We start from the raw sequence: 17,857 nt of genomic DNA on the forward strand, positions 1-17,857 counted from the left end.
TTATATATGTGGGTTTATTTCTGGACTGTATTCTGTTCCACTGATTTACATATCTTTTTATGCCAGTACCATGCTGTGTTGACTGCTAAAGCTTTGTAATATAGTTCAAAGTCAAAGATCGTGGTGCCTCTAGCTTTGTCCTTCTTTCTCAAAATTGCCTTGGCCATTCAGGGTCTTTTGTGGTTGCATACAGATTTTAGAATTACTTGTTTTATTTCTCTGGAAAAGTGGCCGTTGGAATTTTGATAGTGATTATATTGAATCTGTAGATTGCTTTGGGATAGTATGGACATTTTAGCAATATTCTTCCAAACCATGAGTGTAGACTATCTTTCTGTTTCTTTGTGTCATCAATGTCATAATGTATTTGTTGTACTCATCTTTCATCTCCTTGGTTAAATTTATTCCTAGGTATTTTATTCTTTCTGATGCAGTTGTAAATGGGATTGTTTTCTTAATTTCTCTTTCTCATACTTATTAATAAAGTATATAGAAATGAAATAGTTTTGTGTGTTTTGTGTCTTGCAACTTCCCTGAATTTATTAGTTTGACAGTTTTTTGGTGGAGTCTTCAGGGTTTTCTATGTATAATGTCATGTCATCTGCAAACAGAATTTTACTTCTTTTAAAGTTTGGATACCTTTTATTTTTCTTGCCTAATTGCTCTGGTTATGACCACGAGTACTATGTTGAATTAAAGTGGCAAGAGTGGGTATCCTGTCTTATTCCTGATCATAGAGAAAAAGCTTTCGGCTTTCACCATTGAGTATATTTGCTGTGGTCTTGTCATACAGCCTTTATTATGGTGAGGTACATTGTACTTACCTTGAGTATTGTAATGATATTTTTAATTTCTCCCAGTGCATTTGACATTCACCTATGTTGCGTTTATCATTAGTTTGGTCCTTTTTCTAGCTTGAGTAGTATTTCATTGTATGACTGTACCACAGTTTATGTAATTGTCAGTTGAAGATCATTTGATTTTTTTTTCAAGTTTGGGGGGCTTATGAATAAAGTTGCTGCAAACATTTACATACAGTTTTTTGTGTGAACATAAATTTTTCTTTTGCTTGGGTACATACCTAGAGATGAAATTGGAGGTTGTATAAAAGTATGTTTAGCTTGATGAGGAACAACCAAACTCTTTCACAGTGGCATTACTGTTTTTGCTTTCCACTAGCGAAATGTGAGGGTATGTGTGGGTGTATGTATGTATGCATGAATAGGTGTGTATGTATATAAGTATGTGTTTGTGTATATAAACATAAACACAAAGACAGGTATGTGTGTGTGATATCCTTGTTGGCCCTAGTATTGTATGTGTGTAGTGATATCTCATTGTCACTTGAGGTTGAATTTCCAAAATGCGTATAGTTGAGTATTTTTCATGTGCTTATTTTGTATTTGAGTATCTTTGGTGAAGTGCCTGTTGAAATCTTTTGCCAATTTTTTTATTAGGTTGTTTTTCTTAAGATTTTGTTTTGAGAGTTCCTTTTATATTCTGGAGTGCTTTTACAGATTTGTGTTTTGCAAATAATTATTCTCAATCCTGGGCATGTCTTTTCATTCATCTTTCTTTTTTTTAATTTTTATTTTTTATTTGTTAATACTACATCCAAATTAGTTAGCATGTAGTGCAACAATGATTTCAGGAGTAGATTCCTTAGTGCCCCTTACCAATTTAGCCCTTCCCCGTTCCCACAACCCCTCCAGTAATCCTCAGTTTGTTCTCCATATTTATGAGACTCTTATGTTTTGTCCCCCTCCCTGTTTTGATATTATTTTTGTTTCCCTTCCCTTATGTTCATCTGTTTTGTCTCTTAAAGTCCTCATATGAGTGAAGTCATGTGATATTTGTCTTTCTCTGACTAATTTCACTTAGCATAATACCCTCTAGTTCCATCCACGTAGTTGCAAATGGCAAGATTTCATTCATTTTGATTTCCGAGTAATACTCCATTTTATATGTATGTGTATATGTGTGTGTGTGTGTGTGTGTGTGTGTGTGTATATATGTGTGTATATATATATATGTGTGTGTGTGTGTATATATATATATATATACACACACACACACACACACACACACATACACACACACACACCCCACATCTTCTTTATCCATTCCTCCATCGATGGACATTTGGGCTCTTTCCATACTTTGGCTATTATTGATAGTGTTGTTATAAACATTGGGGTGCATGTGTCTCTTTGAAACAGCACACCTGTATCCCTTGGATAAATACCTGGTAGTGCAATTGCTGGGTCGTAGGGTAGTTCTGTTTTTAGTTTTTTGAGGAACCTCCATACTGTTTTCCAGCGTGGCTGCACCAGCTTGCATTCTCATCATTCATCTTTCAAAGAGGAAAAGTTTTAAATTTTCTTGATATTCAGTTTATCAGTATTTTTCTTATATGGATCATACTTTGTGTTTTATCTTAGAAATATTTGCCTAATCCAAGGTCTTAATTTTTCTCTTATGTTTTCTTCTAAAGTTTTATGGTTTTTGGTTTTACACTTAAATTTACTATCCTTGTAAATTTGTTTATGGTACACGGTTGGATTAATGCCTATTTATTTATTTTTGCATGTGGATGTCTAATTGTTCTAGCAGCATATTTTTAAAAATCTATCTCTATTACACATCTGTGGAAAATCTATTGGCTGTGTGGTTCTATTTCTAGTTTCTCAGTTCTGTTCCTTTGAACTATATGTGTCTATCCCTTTTCATCCATACAAAACTGTCTGGATTACTATATCTTTATAGTAAGTCTTGATATTAGATAGTGGGTGCACCCAAGTGTATATATTTTTTTTCAAAAGTATTTTGGCTATTCTAGATTTCTGTATATAAATTTGAGAATTAGCTTGTTGATTTTTACGTGGGGAAATATTTTGAAGAGGTAAAAGATGACTTAAACCATGAAGGGTGGATAGAATTGGACATCCACTGAAAGACATAAAAATGTATATATCAGAGGAAATAGAAAACACAAGCTACACCAAAAAAGTGAAAGGATAAAAAGGGTTAAGGGGAAGAAATCATAGTCCTGGAAAAATTGATGTTGTGAAAATTTTTTTCTAATTATCTCCCATTTTCTGCAGGATAATTAGATTGTGTTCGATATCTTTAGGTAAGTGAGAGGCAGTAAGTAAATACAAGAGGCATTAAAGCATAGTGATTGTTAGCTAGAGACTAAGACCTAATTTGGAATGTAAGAGAAGAATTGTAAGCTTTTGTTGTCCAAATCAATTACTGACGAAATAAAATGAAATGTGCTAATTATTTTGAAATTTTGAAGTGATTGGTAGATTTATAATCTCAGGTCTCCATTTTTCCTTTTATTATTTGTTTTATGTTGCTTTTGCTGTGTTCTGGTATTCCACATATGAGGGAAAATTTCAAATGTGCAGAAAAATTCTATTCTGATCCCCCCCCCCGCATAGTGCTTTCTTTAGCTGACAAGTAGACTATGCCCTCACTGCTTTATGGAGTTAGAAGCTTCTTTTAGTTATCATTGTGGATTAACATAAAGCTACCTTTGGATTACCTTTAGAAAGAAGTATAGTAACCATTATGACATCTCATTTTCATCCATGTATGCCTATGCATTTTGTTTGGGTAGGTAACTAGTTTGGCTTGGAATTTGAAGTAGATCCCAAAGAATAAACTGAATAGAATGAAGACACATTGAATTCAAATATTATTATTATTATTTTTAGTAATGTCTACACCCAATGTGGGGCTTGAACTCATGACTCTGAGATCAAGAGTTGCATGCTCATCTGATTGAGCCAGCCAGGCATCCTGAGTCTAAATATTTTTAAAGACCAAAAGAATCCTTGTTACTGTTATCTAATTATTTGGTTTGTCAGTAAGGATCATAGAATAAATAATGTCGCAGTGTTAGAAGAGTATTTGCTATCACCTTAAATTAAATGTACTTATAAGTGTTTAGCCTCATTATCTTTGGTCCATTCCCCAATATTAAAACTTGGGGCACCTGGATGGCTCAGTTGGTTAAGCATCCGACTTCTGCTCAGATCATGATCTCACAGTTCCCATGTGTTTGAACCCTGCATCAGATTCCGTGCTAACAGTGTGGAGCCTGCTTGGGAGTCTTTCTCTCTGCTCCTCCTTCACTTGTGCTTTCTCTCTCTCTCTCTCTCTCAAAAATAAACCTTAAAAAAAAAAAAAAGTAAATGCTTCCCTGTATTTCTTTGAAAAAACAATAAAACAAAAACTTACCATTCTTGTCCTGGGAGCTGTAGTTTCTCTACTTGTCATTGACCATTCTGTGGATTACCTATTACATTTGGCCCTTGAACAACTCAGAGGTTAGGAACGCCAATCCCCCATGCATTTGAAAATTCATGTACGACTTTATATTACCCTAATAATGGCCTACTGTTGACTGGAAGCTTTACTGATAACATAAAGCGTTGATTAACACATACTTTGCGTGTTATATATATTGTATTATATATTGTACTCTTATAATAAAGTAAGCTAGAGAAAAGAAAATGGTATTAAGAAAATCGTAAGAAACAAAATACATTTTCTGTAGTGTAAAAGATCTGCTTATAAGTAGACCTAAGCAGTTTTTTAAGGGTCGGCTTCATTACCCTTTAGTTGTACTCTTTCAGAATAGTGACAAGAGGGAACAATGCAACTACCTGATAAGGGGGTGGGGGGGGGGAAGGTAGTAACAAGAAGTGCCAAATTCTTTATAGCACTATTTGGAAGTAAACTATATATTCTATAACTTTATTTTAAAGCAGCGCTATGAAAATGGTATAAGCTACGTGAAGGCAAGGATGTTGTTTATCTTGTTTACTTTAGAAGTCCTAGTGCTTGGTGTAATACATGATGGTAGTAGGTCTACAGTAAGTATTTGTTGAATAAATGTTAAACTGGTCAGAAACATGAAATTCCAAAAACCTGAGGTTATTATTTTTTTTTAAATAAAATGACTTTACCATCATAAAACATGGGTTTTGCTTTGTTTAGTTTAGAGTGAGAGAGAGTCATGAAAACTTTGGGGTTCTTTTTGAGTAGGCTCCACACCCAGTGTTGGGCTTGAACTTACAACCCTGAGATCAAAAGTCAGATGTTCCACCAACTGAGCCACTAAGGTGTCCCAAACTTTGGGGTTCTTTTTGAATGTTTGCATTATTACCATATATGGACTTTAGCTAAATATGTCATTGCAGATAAATGCCACCAGAGAGACCCTTGTATAGACCTGTAGTGGGAAATGCTAATGAAATCATTATTTCAGGGTATGTTTTAAGCTCTTAAGCGTCATCAGTCTTTATCACTATGATCCTGCTGTATGCAGTGTGATTTGCTAAGGCACTTTTTTTTTTTTTACTATCTGCTGGTGAGCCCATTCAGGGAAGGTATAATGATTAATAGTTCTGTATAGTTAAATATTGATGAAGAAATAAAAACTTCAGAAATGCTGCAGCACAAGGGTTAGTTTGCTTTATTAAAAAAAGTTGAACTTAGATTTATTTTCTCAGAAAGCAAAATGGCCTTAATGCTTAAGACCAGATGGGAAGGATGGATATTAGGTAGGTAGGTATTCAATAAATAACAAATAATGTGTTATTTGGGAATAACCTTTGGGAATAAATGTCAGTATAATACAGATTTATCTGAGAATGTGTAAAATGCAATAAATCATAGACATCTTGCTCTAAAAGTTAAGCAGAACTATCTAGTGTGGGCTTAATTTTGTCTTCCTCTAACTTTGGGAACCCTGCCAGCATCTGTATTTCTGCCAAAGATTACTTTGCAGACTACAGTTGAGATGACCAGTTAATATTTGTATGGAAATAAATGTATGTTTAATGATTTTTATTTTAGAGTTGAGTTAGAAGTCTCTGATTCATTATGAAACATTCTTTGGTGCTTGTAGCATTCTTTCTTTCTTAGACTGAGTTCTAAGTAATAGTAATTGTGCTGTACTATAAACTTGGATAAAATGACCTTAAATTTGGACAGGATGTGAGAGGGAAACTTTGGTTTAATACCACAAGAACTTAAATCTTTATATGTACTATACAGGCTGCTCTTTTTTTAAGTTGTTCCAGATGACCACCTATTAACAGAAGTCCAGTTCTAGCTTTAAAAGTTTGCTCTGATTTGGCTCAGATTAGATTTTGTTCTGTTTGGGAGCAGGGAGCAGTTGTTATTTTATTAGCTTCAGATATAAAATTTGAGATTTGGGATTCTTTAGCAATAGTGTATTTGGATGTATTTCATATATATTTTGTAATATGCTGTTCATTGAAACGACGTGATATACAGGTATGTTACATTTTTTTGTTTTGGAAGCTCCATTTAAAATTTTTCTAGGGCAGGGGCACCTGGGCGGCTCAGTCGGTTTACCATCCAACTTTGGCTAAAGCCATGATCTCACAGCTCCTTCGTTTGAACCCTGCATTGGGCTCTGTGCTGACAGCTAAAAACCTGGAGCCTGCTTTGGATTCTGTCTCCCTCTCTCTCTGCCCTTCTCCTGCTCTCCCACTCTCTCTCAAAAATAAACAAACATTAAAAAAATAAAATACAAATTTCTAGGTCAAAATAGCTCTTGTGTTACATATAATATTGCTTGTAATTGAAAAATTGAAATACATTTTCTATGAAGTTCATATTTTATAAGTTTACATGAGGTTTTTCCTGTGGAACAGAAGAGAAACTAATGAAAATCTTCACTATGTGGTAGTGATTAATCAGCTTTCAATGGTGGAGATTAAAACTAGTTTACTTTTAGGATAGTTCATGTAGGAACTAAGAAGTCAGACATAATTCGGTTCTTTGGCCAGGACTGATGGTAACTCTCAGAAATTTTGCACTAGGATCTGGGAAGGTCATGTAGGTGCTATGCTAAGATCCAATGGATGGAAAGTGGGTGGCAGGTTTAAAGAAGCTTATGTAGTTAGCATTTGGGGAGCTATGTGGAGTATTTTTTATAGTGTTGAAATAGGGTCGAAGACTGGAAAGTTAGGTTGTGTTGCCAAAGGGGCTTTTATTGTACTCTATTACAAGATAAGGATACCCAGTATAAATTAGGTTGATGTAATGGGAGGATCCTCTGGGAACTGATGTAAGATGTTGTAAAAATTAGAAAGTCATGGAAAAACCAAAAGCTTCCTGTTTGATCAATTTGAAAAAGAAGATAGGGAAAGGAATTAGCTGTTAGGCTTTCCAAAATAAAACATTTCTATTTTTTAGATAAAATGTATTCATCACTCAGTATTTAAGTCTTGGAATGACCTGTATATGAGACTGTTAGAAACCACACTATCGGTGTCACATTTAAAGAGTTAAATACATTTGAATTAGTATTTTATATTTTAATTTATTTTGAAATAAGTTTTTGAGGTATGTCTCCAATGTGCAAAGTTGGTGATGAGGAACTGAGAGGGAAAAAATAAAGCTGAATAAGAGGCTTTAATATTACCAATTTCCCAAATTTGAATTCTCTAAGTCTTTAGTAGCAATTTTGAAAACCTGATGTTTGAGACAGTAGTGATCACCAGAACTGAAGACTCTACTAAGTTGCTTGTTAACCCAAAAGTAAAATGTTACCACTTTAATCAGACTATTGAAATTTATATTCATTTTTAATTAAGTGCTTGTATTTTCATTGGTTTCCTAATCAAATCTGGAAGAGATCTCTGACCGCTAATATGGCAGTATTAATATTACTTTGGTTTTACATGTAAACACTGGTAAATGTTTCATGGATTTGTTTTGCAGGAACAGATTTTATAAATTTTAGTGGATTTAGGAAGATGGAAACTTGTGAAAAATTAAAAAAAATCATTTTATATAGTAGCTGATTTCAAGATTAGAATTACAGGGCCAGAAGAGATGGCAATTATTGACCTATATAGATTTTTAAAATATTTAGGGAAATTGAACATGTCGATTAATTAGCATTTCCTGGGAATAATTTTTAGAAAAGCATTGACTGAAAATTGGCTGTGAGATGGAAAAAGCAGGAGGAAGGTGGCAGATTTTAGTATTACAAAGCATATATTCATTCCACAAATACATATTAAGGGCCTACTATGTGGAAGGAACTATATAGCAATATAAAAATGATATGCCTCCACACAGAAATGAATGATAGTCCCCTTAAGGAACATACCATCCAGTGGGAGCCATTATTAAAAACCACATTAAGTTGACCTCTATGTTTTATGAAAACGAATTAGAATTTTGAAACATTTGTTTTGCATATTTTGCAGTCTTTATTTTTTACCCATCTGCAATGTAGTTCATGGATTTTGTAGCATGTTGTTTGTGTGTTTTGGCTTTCCTTACTCTTGTGTTTTTGCAGATTTTCATATTAGTATGCAGAAGTACTCACAGAGGTACACATTCCTCATGCACGGTAGAAATTCTGAAAATCTTGTTATCTAAAAATTTTATTTTTTGAAGTATTTTACATAGGCCGAATGTGGTAGAAATCAAGTTTTTTTTTCCCATGGAAAATTATCATATTCTTTGTGCTGTATGAAGATCCTGGGATATGTATGGGAAATAAAAGGGTCAGTATGAACCAACTTGTACGATAAGATTAAAGCAGAAGGAAGGGCTTAACCTGGAAACTTGGAAGCAGACTACTGTTAAACAGATTAATAAATCTGGAAAACTTTCTCTTTACCCCTTTTAAAAGAGGAAAGTGACTATTTTACCTTCAGAAATATGAGTAGATTATGGTGTAGGAAATTTTGATTCTGTTCTTATAAACTAGCTTTGATTTTTTTTGAAACATAGAATACCACTAATTTTTCTTTATTCTCTGTATATAACAAATTTCAGACCATGTGAAAGTAAATTACATTGAATTATAAATTCTAAACTTTAGTTGGAAACACTCTCAGATCGAGACACTTGGTTTTGGGGTGTGTGTGTGTATGTGTATGAAATATGAACAAAGAGAACCAATATACTAATAACAAGGCAACTTACAGATAGCATGTAGGATTTTAATTAGGTTCAGGGCTTTGTCATTTGCTATTATTGCTATATCTAAACTGGATTTTATTTTCTGCCAGTTACCAAGCAGTAATTCTTGTGTTGGACTCCTTGAATGGCTACTTTCAGTGCCATTTGTCATATGCTTCATACATTGCACACTTGAGGATTTTTATATCTAGTTTTTACCATTCGTGATCAGTCAGTGATTATTTTGGCAGTTACATGAAGAAGAGTATATAATAATACTAGTTTCAATTCGGTGGCATGGACACTTCTGAGAGTGAAAAGGAATGATGCTGCCTCAGAACAACAGGTTAAACCAAGACAGGCTCATACTAAGATATCATTCTGTGTGATGCTTTTGACTGCAAGTGATGAAAAACACAAGCTAAACTAGTTTAAACAATAAGTAATATATATTGGCTTGTGTATGCAAAAAGCCCAGTGTTCGGGAGTCCTACAGGTATGATTTGGTGAGGACTCTGGCTTTGTCTATTTTCTAGACTCTGACTTCTGTGGCTGGCTTCCCTTATAATCGTTGGATGGTTGCCAGTAGCAATCTGGGCTATATTCTTCTATGATTAGCAGGATAGAGAAGCCTGAATAGAATGCGTCTTAAGCTTCATGGTTATTAGATACTTCTGAGCTAATCTCTGTGACAAGAGGAATGTCATGTGCTGATTGTCTTAAATACAAGATATTTGAATATCACCGAGGCAAGGAGGACAGGATTACTTTGATATTCTTAGACTAGTCAAAATCCATTCAGAAAACTGGTGTAGGGTCTGTCTGTTTGGGAAAGCAAGGCTGCTAAAGCAAGAATGGGTGGAAGTTCGGGAAGCAACTACAAAGTTCAATGTGAAATGCAATGTCTTTGCTTATTCGCATTTTCCCTTATGCATCTGTTACTGAGTTCCTGCAAGAGCCTAACATACTGCAGACATGTTTTCTTCTAGTGAGAATTTCTAGTATGAAATGACTTAGCCTGGCAAGGGGAAAGGAAAAGAAAATTTACATCCCATTTTTCTTTTTTTCTGTGAGACTGTGGTAATTGTTGATTATCCTTTTTTTTTTTTTTTTAACAGACTAATAGGGATGCCAAAGGAAAAATATGATCCTCCAGATCCTCGCAGAATTTATACCATCATGTCAGCAGAGGAGGTAGCCAATGGGAAAAAATCTCACTGGGCAGAATTAGAAATCTCGGGTGAGTGGAATCTGAAGCGTTTAACCCAGGATATAATAGCAATAATGAGCAAGAATTGAGTATTGTATTTATTCCTATGTTGTACATTTGTAATTAGATGAACTAATTGAGAAAATAAAAGATTCTGAGTACTGGTGTTTAATTTACCTGTGACTAAATATCTTTTTCCTGTTCTTTCTTTTGAAATAATACCTTGAGCCAGAGTTGGCATCTGAAATTGAGGACATTGGGAGTTTTGTTTCTGAGTAACCAGGTTCTTTGATATAATAGATTTAATTTTGGCTATTGCAGAGTAATTATTTTTGGAAATTGAAATCTTTGCCATTTTCCTATCATCCTAGTGTTGGCCTAGTAGGAAGCTTAGAAGCTGTTGATTCCAAAAAATAACTATATTACATGACCTTTCATGTTTAGGATTTGTTCAGATAGAATATGATTCCTAAAAACTTGCAGCCCTAATGTACTAGTGAGAAAAAAATCAGACAAACTCAAGCTGAAAAACTCAAACTGCAAAATACCTAACCTAGTAATCCTCAAAAGTGTCAAGGTCATAAAAAACAAGGAAAGACTGAGAAACTGTCACAGACCATAAGAGACTAGGGAGACATGATGACTAAATGCAAAATGGTATCTTGAATTGGATCTTATAACAAAAAGATGGAAAACTGGTGAAATCCAATATAAAATCTGTACATTAGTAATGTACCAATAATGTACAAAAGTAATGTACTAATATTAGTTTCCTGGTTTTGACAAATGTATCATGATAATATAAGAAACTAACATTAGGGGAACTGGATGAGAGGTATACAGGAACTCTATATTGGTAGCTTTTCTGTAAATCTAAAATTATTATAAAGTTAAAAGTTTATTAAAAATAGAATATAACTACTGTTTTTTTGTTTATTAATTGGTATAATACAGATAATGTAGAATGTGATACCCCTGTCCCCCCCCCCCCCCCCCCCAAACAGGCTTTCATTGGGAAGCATTAAACCCACATTATAGTGTTAATAGCAAGAATTACCCGTATATTTAGCTTAAATGTAATCTGGTGGGTAAATGTTGGTAATCAGAAGAATGAATATCAGCAGATCCTATTGGGCTAACCCAGGGTTTCTCAGTTAGGCACTGCTAACACTTAGGGCCAGACAGTTCTTTGTGGTTGGGGGCTGTTGTGTGCACTGTAGGTGATTTAGCAGCATTCCTGGTCTTTACCCACTAGATGCCAGTAGCACTCCTCTTTTTTTTTTTTTTTTTTAAAGGACATTAATTTTAATTTCATTGTAGACATGATAATTGGAATTTTGAATTTTTTTAATGTTTATTTTTGAGAGAGACAGTGTGAGTGGGGGAGAGGCAGAGGGAGAGCTGTCAGTACAAATTCCCACATGGGGCTTGAACTCACAAATGTGATATTATGACCTGAGCCGAAGTCAGATGCTTAACTGACTGAGCCACCTAGGCGCCTCATGATATTGGAATTTTGATAATGAAGATAGTTCTCCAGCAGTTTGGGTCCTTAATATGATAGTTAGCCACATACATGTTTAAATATAAGTTAATATTAACATATTAATATATTAAGTATATATTAAGTTTAAATACATATGAATATTAACATGAGATATTACCATTTTGTAAATAATTCCATTAAAACACATGGGATAAAAGGTCGCTGTAATACATATCAGTGGACATCTTAGGGACTATAATTTACATAAGTTATAATTTTTTAAGCTGAAGTATAGTTAACACACATCGATACATTAGTTTCAGTTATACAGCATAGTGTTTAGCAGTATTCCCGGCCTCTACCCACTAGATGCCAGTAGCAATCCTCTGGTTTTGACAGCGAAGAATGTCTCCAGAGTCCCAAAGTCCCTTGGGGAATAAAATCAAAATTGCCCCTGGTTGAGAACCACCTGATTAAATCCCAGGTAAGACTTAAATAAGGTTCTTTTACCACAGCCTCTCTTCACTTGAACACTTTCTTTCCTATTAAAATACAAAATCCTAGCTGGCACCTGAGCCTGATAATAGATAGCATGAAGGAACCTGTGACAGAACCCTGGACAGATCTGAGCTTGAGTTGACGACTGCTTGATAGCTATGTGAAAAAGTAACATTGACCATTTGACATTTTGTGGCCTCTATACACCTTCCACTGCTCTTTTAATCAAGATCTGTTGTTTCAAATGTGATATGTAATTAAATTCTATTTTACTTCTGTAAAGTTTATAAAATGATCTTCATATAAATTATTAAGATAATATCCCACTTTACAGCAGCTGCGGTTAGGTGATTTGCCCAGATCTATATAGCTAGTAAGCGGTAAAAATCAGGATTCTGAGATAGGTTTTCTGAATCTTTTCTAGTCCATGTGCTACAATAGCTGTCTGATGCTGACTGACTGATAAAGCTTAATGTGTGACCATTTCACTTGAGTATGTTGCACTTAGTGCAAAATCTTAAACCAGAGTTGTTGATTGTAGCATCGAAAGCTGGGAACGATACGTCTTTTATGGGTAAAATGGTTTTCCTAATGGTCAATCTGATGTTGGTTCTAAATCATCGTAATTACTCTTGGTAATTTAAAGTTTGTAGAAGAATCCAGGCCCAAAATATGGACAAACCTTTCACTATTATTTTTTGTGGAGTATGTAAGAAATACTTTCGTTAGGACTGTGCCTTAAAATTCAAGACTGTTGTGTCACAAAAGCTTAAGTCAGCCTGATGTTTTCCTTGAGAACTCACCATCACCCTGACTCCAGGGGTCTCCTTATTATGCCACATCTCATTTAATACATGGGGAGTTCATGAGAAATAATGGTTGTTAGGCAAAAGTGACATGAAATTAAAGAACAGGTAGGTTTGGAAGCAGTCAAATGGCATTAATAGAAAACTAACCTCAAAGATGCAGTATCTGTATATTGCAGTCTCTTCTACTACTTTTTAGTCCTTGGAGGTTAGTCTTTATCCTGGGCCTAGAATTTAATGCTTCAATATTTTGCCTTTTAGGTAGAGTGCGGAGCTTAAGTACGTCACTTTGGTCATTGACACACTTGACAGCACTGCACCTAAATGACAATTACCTTAGTCGCATTCCACCTGATATTGCCAAGCTTCATAATCTGGTTTACCTGGATCTGTCATCCAATAAACTCAGAAGTTTACCAGCAGAACTAGGAAACATGGTGTCTCTCAGGTAAGGAAATATTACTGATATGACTCACTATATAGAATTCTAAATTTACCAAATAAGAAAATTATGAGATATTACTCCTCTTGCAGTAGGATTTTGGTATGCATTTGAAGATCAAATGATAAAAATTGTCTAAACAGGGCTCGAGGTGGCATCCGTTGAACATTTCCTTTCTTTCAATTTGAAGCTTTCTAAGTAGAAGTGTGCTTGTCTTACCAATTTCTTTTAACAGCCTTGAGGTGGGTTGGGATTAAAATATTAGGTCTCGCTTTAGGCTCAGGCATGTGATAAGATAATCATAAATAATTGAGAAAATATTCTGATCTTGTAAGTAAACTTCTGGGAACATACCTGTTTTATAAGGTGAAGTATACTTAAATGTCACAAGTCCTTAAGGAAACCTTAGAACTTGATAGTAAATGGATTTATTTCTTGTCCTTTAGGGTTCTTTAAGAATTTCTTCATAGGAAAAAATTTTGTAGGTCCTTTAAGACCTTGTATAAATGTTTTTAGTGTAGGCAGGTATTGCTTTTCTATGTTTATTTGCTAAGTGGTAATTTTTTTTTCCCGGCTAAGTAGTGATATTTAAAATTGCTGTCATGTGTTTAAAATTAAACATTTATATTGTTTTAGAATCTTATTCCTTATTTTCTTAAAATACTTTTTAGTCATCTAATAATATGGCTGTTTATTTTTTCTGTAATCTGGCCAAAATTTCAAAATTATAAGCTTGGATCTTACCTATATTATCCTATTATCTGTATTATGCTTTATTATCTGTGGTTATATCCTATGTCAGTGATTGTTCATCATAGTATCTTAATGTGATTACAGTGTAATCAGTTATAAGAATTGATAAAGGTGATTGGTTGTTACATTTTTCTGTGGAGTATACTGGATTCAAGGATACTGGTTGTCTTTGGATACAAAGAATATCTGTCACTTTGATTTGGGTAGGCATTTGAGTGAGAGAGAAAAGGGAATGGAGTTAGCCTGTGAATGATATGTAGTTCTTGCAGCTTTAGTAATCTGTGCTGGAGAATGAATAAATTATAGAAACATTGTTAACAGTTGTGGTAGTTACACATTTTGTACATTTTTTGGATTGAATGTGTCTTGCAAGTAAATATAACTCATGGTATGTTAGGGAAGGCTAAGAAAGTAATTGTAGATATTAATAAAGTTTGATATATTAAACTTTTTTCTTTTCTTTTTTTTTTTTTTTTTTTTTTTTGAACAGGGAATTGCTTTTAAATAACAATCTGTTACGGGTTTTGCCTTATGAACTTGGTCGGCTCTTCCAGCTACAAACTCTAGGTTTGAAAGGTAAGTGATGTTAGAAGATGACAGTGTTAACACTCACTGAGTATTGAGGTGTTGTGAGCCTTTTAAAGACAATTTTGGTTACAATATAGGTAAGGTTTTCGCATAATTTTGAGAATGTAATTATACTTTCTCTTGAAAGTAAAGTGGTTCTTCAGTATCAAATTGAGCTTCAGCATTTCATCATACTGCCATCATTTTAACAAATTTGTATGGGGAAAAATTTTAAATATATTTTATATTTAATTTTCTGTAAAATTCTTACATTTCTTAGAGGAGGTATTTTAAATTGACACTGTAGTTCCGCCTGCCACCCCACCTATAAAAAGAATGACTTAATAGGGTAAACCCCAGGCAGAATATTCCATATCAGGTTTTGATAGAGTAGATAAAATTGCACTGACATATTGTTTGTTATAAGAGAGAAAACATAACAGTAAAGATGAACTATACCTAATGAGAATGATTGTTCTGAATAAAGTATATCAATCCAAGATAGATGTTCCTTTGATAATCTCATCTCAGGCAGTTTGGGATGAAAGTCATTCTCAATTCATATTAATAGTGAAATTTGTTATAAAAATCTCTTATGGCATAGCATAGGAAGAAGGGTTTATTTTGATTTTAGAGGACTAAATACAGATGTACTATATTGGTTAAATATTTTACTCTATGCTCATGAGGAATGGACATTAATCAAAGCCTTATAAAGTAAACACTTCCTTATTTTATTTTCCTTCTTCAAAGACAATTTGAGTCTCTGAGAACATGTTCTGTTCTGTTTGCATTTGCTTATGTCATATAATGGAGTATTAAGAAAGAAGCTTGAATATGAATTGAAAGAATCCTGATATTATTGGTTGACATGACAGAAATAGTATTAGATTTCTTTGTATAGTTAATCTTTTGTAAATTAGATAATTATATGAATGGTATGTCTTGTGTTTTTACTCTCTCTGTAGGACTTTTTTTTTTGATATTTTTTATCCTATATGAAGAACCAGGGGATACTTATATCTAAAAATATTTTCTTGAAGATTAACCCCAAGGCATTTCATTTTTAACTGTTGGGACATTTCACCTTAATCTCTGTATGCTGAATCTTATTCTTATATGTTAGACTTGAAACAGCCATCCAGCTAGAATTGGAATGAGTGCAGGTCTGTTCTTCTCTATTAAAAAATATTATGAGGGCACTTGGATGGCTAGTTGGTTAAGCATCCAACTCTTGATTTCGGCTCAGGACACGATCTCATGGTTTAAGATTAACAGCATGGAGCCTGCTTGGGATCCTGTCTCTCCCTCTCTTTTTGTTCCTCTCCCATTTGTGCTTGTGTGCTCTCTTGGTCTGTCTCTCTCTCAAAATAAATAAACATTTAAAAAAAATTACAGAATGACTGTCATTTTTTATAATCTTATTAGACTCATGAAGCATGAAATTCACACTTTTGTACTGATCGTAGTAATTTTTTTGTCTCTAAGAATAACCATTGCTTCTTTTAACATCAATTAGAACAGCCATTTTTGGGGCACCTGGTGGCTCAGTCGGTTAAGTGTCTGACTTTGGCTCAGGTCATTGATCTCATGGTTCATGGGTTCGAGCCCTGCATCAGGTTCTGTGTTGATAGCTCAGAGCCTGGAGCCTGCTTCGGATTCTTCCTTCTTTTCTTTCCGTTCCGTTCCGTTCTTTTTTCTACCCCCCCCCCCCACCCCCGCTCATGCTCTCTCTCTCAAAAATAAGCAAACATTAAAAAAACTAAAAAAAAAAAAAACAAAAAAAAACCAAAACAGCCGTTCTCCTCCTGCTAATATTGATGGAGAGCACATCAGTGACAAATGAATAATTTACTATTGAACTCAGTGGATTTACCCTTTGTACAACGTGATGTTCCTGAAAACGCAAATATTCCCTATCTTACTGTTTCATACCCCATTCCGTATTATCTCATGTAAAGACCTATTCCCATAAAATTTATACTAAGCATCAACTGAATGAATCATTCTGAATATCTGTTATCTCCTTGTCCTTCATCCATTTTACTAGTTAAAATCTTAGTCTTCCAAACTACTGTTTTTGGCTGGCCTTTGATCCTAGTGTCCTTTTGTTTACTGATTCGCATTTGTTAAAGTCTCTTCTTAGACTTCTAGTCCTTCAAATTGGGTACCAGCTCTGCCTCGTGAACTATCACTTAGCTTTGTTCATTCCTATGAATAAGTTTCTTTTTATTAAACTTCAGTTTGTTCTAAGGTAAATACCTATCTGCATTCCTTTTCTCTTTGAAAATCTATTATTCTGGTAGAGTACCACTTTCTCTTCAGGTGATCCAATACAGAAAAGCCAAGGACGTTTATTATGCTAAGGAAAATAGAAATAAGTCAGTCAAAGAAAGACAGATACCACTTGATTTCACTCATATCTGGGATTTGACAAACTTAACAGATGATCATAGGGGAAGAGAAGGAAAAATAAGATAAAAACAGAGGGAGGCAAACCATAAGAGGCTCTTAAATGCAGAGAACAAGGGCACCTGGGTGACTCAGTCGGTTGAGCATCTGATTTCGGTTCAGGTCATGATCTCCTGGTTTGTGTGTTCGAGCCCCACGTCCAGCTCTGTGCTGATAGCTCAGGGCCTGGAACCTGCTTCAGATTCTGTGTCTCCTTCTCTGCCCCTCCTCCACTCGTACTCTGTCTCTCTCAAAAGTAAAGAAACATAAAAAAAAAAAAAATTTAAATGCAGAGAACCAAGCGAGGGTTGATGGGGGTGGGGTAGACAGGTGATGAGCATTAAGGAGGGGACTTGTCCGGATGAGCACTGAGTGTTATATGTAAGTGATGAATCACTAAATTCTACTCCTGAAGTCAAGACTACATTGTATGTTAACTAACTTGAGAATAAAAAAAGAAAAGAAACCCAGAGCCATTTCTGCCATCTTTCCAAAGTTTGAGATGGTAGAAACAGGATTGGTTTAGAAACAGGAATAAAATGTCCCTAATGAATGGTAGCTTTACATTCTTAGGAAGGTAAGACTTGAAATTTCCTAATCTGTTTTAGTACTCATAAAATGGCACTGTGTTTCCAGAAAAGGGAAGGGAGTGGAATGGAGCATTTATTTCACTTAGG

General features: G+C 34.4%; 1 protein-coding gene across 4 annotated transcripts in view; it reads left to right on the forward strand.

Moving 5' to 3' along the window:
* Positions 1–17,857, forward strand: part of CNOT6L (CCR4-NOT transcription complex subunit 6 like) — a 120,400-nt gene that overhangs the window by 35,172 nt on the left and 67,371 nt on the right. For all 4 annotated transcript variants that reach the window (XM_019466739.2, XM_019466749.2, XM_019466723.2 and 1 more), the window contains exons 2-4: positions 10,086–10,207; positions 13,229–13,415; positions 14,653–14,738. In XM_019466739.2, the coding sequence (XP_019322284.1) occupies positions 10,096–10,207; positions 13,229–13,415; positions 14,653–14,738 (385 nt within the window). In that variant the 5' untranslated portion in view covers positions 10,086–10,095. The remainder of the gene's footprint in view (positions 1–10,085; positions 10,208–13,228; positions 13,416–14,652; positions 14,739–17,857) is intronic.

Source organism: Panthera pardus, unplaced genomic scaffold, assembly GCF_024362965.1.
Source record: "Panthera pardus isolate Hobbes unplaced genomic scaffold, ASM2436296v1 HiC_scaffold_13, whole genome shotgun sequence".
In the NCBI taxonomy this organism is placed as follows: Eukaryota; Metazoa; Chordata; class Mammalia; order Carnivora; family Felidae; genus Panthera; species Panthera pardus.